This window comes from Enoplosus armatus, chromosome 9 (genome assembly GCF_043641665.1).
Source record: "Enoplosus armatus isolate fEnoArm2 chromosome 9, fEnoArm2.hap1, whole genome shotgun sequence".
NCBI classification, from domain to species: domain Eukaryota; kingdom Metazoa; phylum Chordata; class Actinopteri; order Centrarchiformes; family Enoplosidae; genus Enoplosus; species Enoplosus armatus.
In genome coordinates, this window is record NC_092188.1 from 7,999,433 (window position 1) to 8,003,218 (window position 3,786).

General features: G+C 40.2%; 1 protein-coding gene across 1 annotated transcript; it reads left to right on the forward strand.

Moving 5' to 3' along the window:
- Positions 1 to 338: 338 nt before the first annotated feature.
- On the forward strand, positions 339 to 2,637 carry med18 (mediator of RNA polymerase II transcription, subunit 18 homolog (yeast)). The gene is made up of 3 exons (XM_070912512.1): positions 339 to 541; positions 717 to 819; positions 1,701 to 2,637. The coding sequence occupies exons 2-3, from the start codon at positions 747 to 749 to the stop codon at positions 2,255 to 2,257; spliced, it is 630 nt and encodes a 209-aa protein (XP_070768613.1). The 5' UTR covers positions 339 to 541; positions 717 to 746; the 3' UTR covers positions 2,258 to 2,637.
- Positions 2,638 to 3,786: the final 1,149 nt, after the last annotated feature.

Sequence of the window (3,786 nt, forward strand, 5' to 3'; positions counted from 1 at the left end):
AACTACTTGAGGAAAATGTTGTATGCAGTAAATGTTGTTTAAGTTGAATGGGGTATTTTAAAGTAGTATTACTTCATTTGCCATATAGGAAAATAACTTACTCCAGTAGGTGGCTGTAATGCGCCTCCAAGTTGGATGCTAACTGCTGCGAAAAAAACAGAGGGAGAATAAAGAAGGATGCTTTTCATTCACGGTTGCGAGCTGTGTTCATCCATTCACTGATTATTAACCGAGCTGTTTTTTTGTTTTAGTCGGCTATTTGTTTGCACAGAACGATATTTGTCGTCCCATTCAAATAAGTTAACGTTGAAACGGTTAACTAGGTAACACAGCTCACATTGTGGCTAACACATGACATCTAACTTAGCTTAGCTAGCGTTAGCTGGGTAGCTACAAGCGGTGTGCTGATTGAACAAACCGGGAAGGCCTACCGGATCCCCAGTCTTTGCTGTGGAGGCTCTACCGAAGACGAACACGCCAGCATTTACTCGGTTTTCCTCAGCAAGTGAACAGCTACTTTTTGTTGTTCGAGGTTTCTCAGGTAATTAAGCAAACTACCGTTAATGTTGCGAGTGAGTTTGCATTAACGCTAATTGTCAACTAGCTAGTTTAATTAGCTAGCTCGATATATGTTAGCGAACACTGGTTGCCAGGTGATGAAGACGGTGTCTAAACGCCACTGATATAGCTAAGCTAATGATATTTTCCTTATTCAGATTCAAAAACAACTTTGTTCCTGAGAAAAGATGGAAGCTCCTCCTGTTACAGTGATGCCTGTCACCGGGGGCACAATCAATATGATGGAATACCTGCTGCAAGGTAAGCTATGTCTCAAACATGCAGAGCTGAGGACAGAAAATGAAACATCTCAATAGACTGTTAACTATCCATAAGTGTTATACTTGGCCTGTAGGACTGAATGATGCAAAGAAAATATCCGATGAGTGGCAAGGTTGAGAATACTACTAACTATGGTGTTATGACGTGATAAGATGTCAACAACATAAGCATCTGTATGTCTGAAAGCTCTGTAAATCAAAATTTAACCTAACAACCACATGGTGTTCTGTATCATTAATAATGCATAACAGACAAATGTCAAAATATGGTGTTCCTACAACCACTGAGGGCAGTTATGTGGTATACAGATGGCTGACAAATCAAAGGAAAAACCAACACAACAAGTGTCTTAATGAGGTATTGGGACACAATGTGCTGCCAGAATAGCTTCAGTGCTCTTTGGCATACATACTGTTGAACTCTAGTGGTGGGATGAGTACCATTCTTCCAAAATATATTTCCACCTTTGGTGTTTTGATGACGGTGGTGGAGAGCGCTGTCTAACATGTTTCAAAATCTTTCAAATACTCTGCCCCCTTGATATAAATGGAGTGGATAAGATAATAGAAACTCACTAAAATGCAATGGAATTCAACATTACTACAAACTACAGTCAACAGTTTAATCAGAAACCTAATATTATAATCTTCATGAAGGTAGGGTTTATGGCAGGACTGTTGTATTACAATGTTGCTTGAGATTGCAATATTGCCAGCATGTCAATGGTGACAACAGATCTTTAACCTTAACCTTGTTTACTGTGTAAATGTATGTTGAAACTACAGTTATAAATACAATGTTCTTCAGATCATCACATCACATTGTTAATATATTTTTGCATCTGCCCTTTATTAATTCAGGCAGCGTGTTAGACCAGGCTCTGGAAAGCCTCTTGCATCGCCTTCGAGGTCTGTGTGACAACATGGAACCTGAGGGCTTTACAGATCATGAACTGGTGTATCTTCTGAAAGGCCAACAAGGAAACCCTTTCATCCTGCGTGCCCGGCGCTCCCTCTCCCACCCCACATCTCCATGGCACCTACGTTACCTAGGCCAACCTGAAGTGGGAGACAAGAGCCGCCATGCTCTGGTGCGCAACTGTGTTGATGTGGCTGCCTCTCACAGCCTGCCGGAGTTCCTCAATGAGATGGGCTTTCGCATGGACCATGAGTTTGTGGCCAATGGGCACATATTCCGCAAAGGCGCTATGAAAATTGTGGTTAGCAAGCTGTCACGCATCCTGGTACCGGGGAACACAGAGAACACAGAGCGTCTATCACTTTCATACCTGGTGGAGCTGAGTGTGTTGGCTCCCGCTGGCCAGGACACTGTGTCAGAGGACATGCGCAGCTTTGCTGAGCAACTTAAACCTTTGGTTCACCTGGAGAAGATTGACCCCAGCAAACAGAGACATTGAATCAGGGACAAGTCATCTCTGACTATCATGGATAAATTAGATCTCCTATTTTTCTTTCTTTTTTTATTATTATTTATGTACATTTCACCTAAAATGAAATACAGTTTAACTTTGACTTAACAGTTACACGTCTTCTGGTGAATTTGTTATATGAGCTGCAAAATGACTCTACAGTTATTGAAATATTACTGCATTCCACCAAAGCAAGGTTACAAAAGTTTGGACATGGTAACCTTATCACTCTTTCACCAATTAATACTGCACATATTTGGTTGAACTCATTGCTAGTTCATTTAAGTTTTTGTATTTATAGTATATCCTTAAGGGTGCTCTATGCACTGCAGAGTTTGCTGTGTTTACAGACGTAACAATAATGATGTGTTTGGGAATAAATTGATGAAATGTAAGAAGCCAGTGCCTGCATTGAGTGTAAAGCAGTAAATGAATGACTTCTTTATACAATAAGTATTGCTATAAAACACCTATTAGACAAGATCTTTACATGACGTATAGTTCTAAGGGTTACTCCTGGTATTTTAATTTCTTAATTGTTTTAAATTTAAGGTTAGTTCTTGATTATGTTCTTTGATTTAAAATATATTTATTCCCCTCCTATAAGGCAAGATTAACACCTAAAAGAAACCCACAAGGTTTTATATAATTTTATATCAGTTAACCATAGTGACTGTTCTTAGAGTTTGATGTATTTTGCACAAGGACCTGTTCATTTTCTATTGAATTAACTTTTTTCTATTTAATATGATTTCTGTTCTATGTTTAAAGCTGTGTGTGTTAAGTTGATATGTTGATTCTACTGCTTCTCATGAACATGTTCATTTTGTCCCACTAGGGGTCTCTCTTGCTCTTTGTGAAACTGGCTGTGTTGCCAGCTGAATGCTACCTCAGATCATCTACAGGAGCTGTGGTTGCCATGGAAATAATTAGCTGTGAGATCTGCACATCTTTTCCCCTCACTCTAATTAGCTTTCTCAATTGCTTAATGATACATAGACCTGTGAAAGGCTTTCTTTCTTCCCCTCAACAAAAGCATTGATTTTCCCTCTCTTCCCCTCTCTTTTCTACTGTTAACCCATTAGTGCCTCTTTCATGGGAACTTGAGCTGGGACTATTACACATGAAAGCACTACAGCTGCTTCAGGTTCTTCACTCTTCATGCTGAATTCCAAAATGGCCTGTACGCTAGTGTGTCATGGCCAATCTGCTGCGGAGACTGAAGTAACTAATGCACATCCTGTCAGTTATGATGATAATGTGGGTTATAAGACAGGAGTGCTTCTAATAATAACCCTACAGGAAGATGCAATTGCAGGGGTTGCGATGTAAAGTGACCGTGTGCGTGTCTGAAGGGAGAGCTCGAGGGCAGATGGCTGTCTCTACATGTTGACCTACCTGCATATCAAGGCTGATGAGGACAAGCTCGCTGAGGTGGAAAGGTGAGATGACATTGCTTCCACATACATCTGGTACACCTTGAAAACCACACTCTGAACATCTTAATATACTGTACA

What these genes read in the sequence shown, in the direction of transcription:
- med18 (XM_070912512.1), top strand. Translation starts at nt 747, where the DNA reads ATGGAAGCTCCTCCTGTTACAGTGATGCCTGTCACCGGGGGCACAATC. An exon ending in GATGGAATACCTGCTGCAAG is followed by an intron (nt 820 to 1,700) that starts GTAAGCTATGTC and finishes TTATTAATTCAG; the next exon opens with GCAGCGTGTTAGACCAGGCT.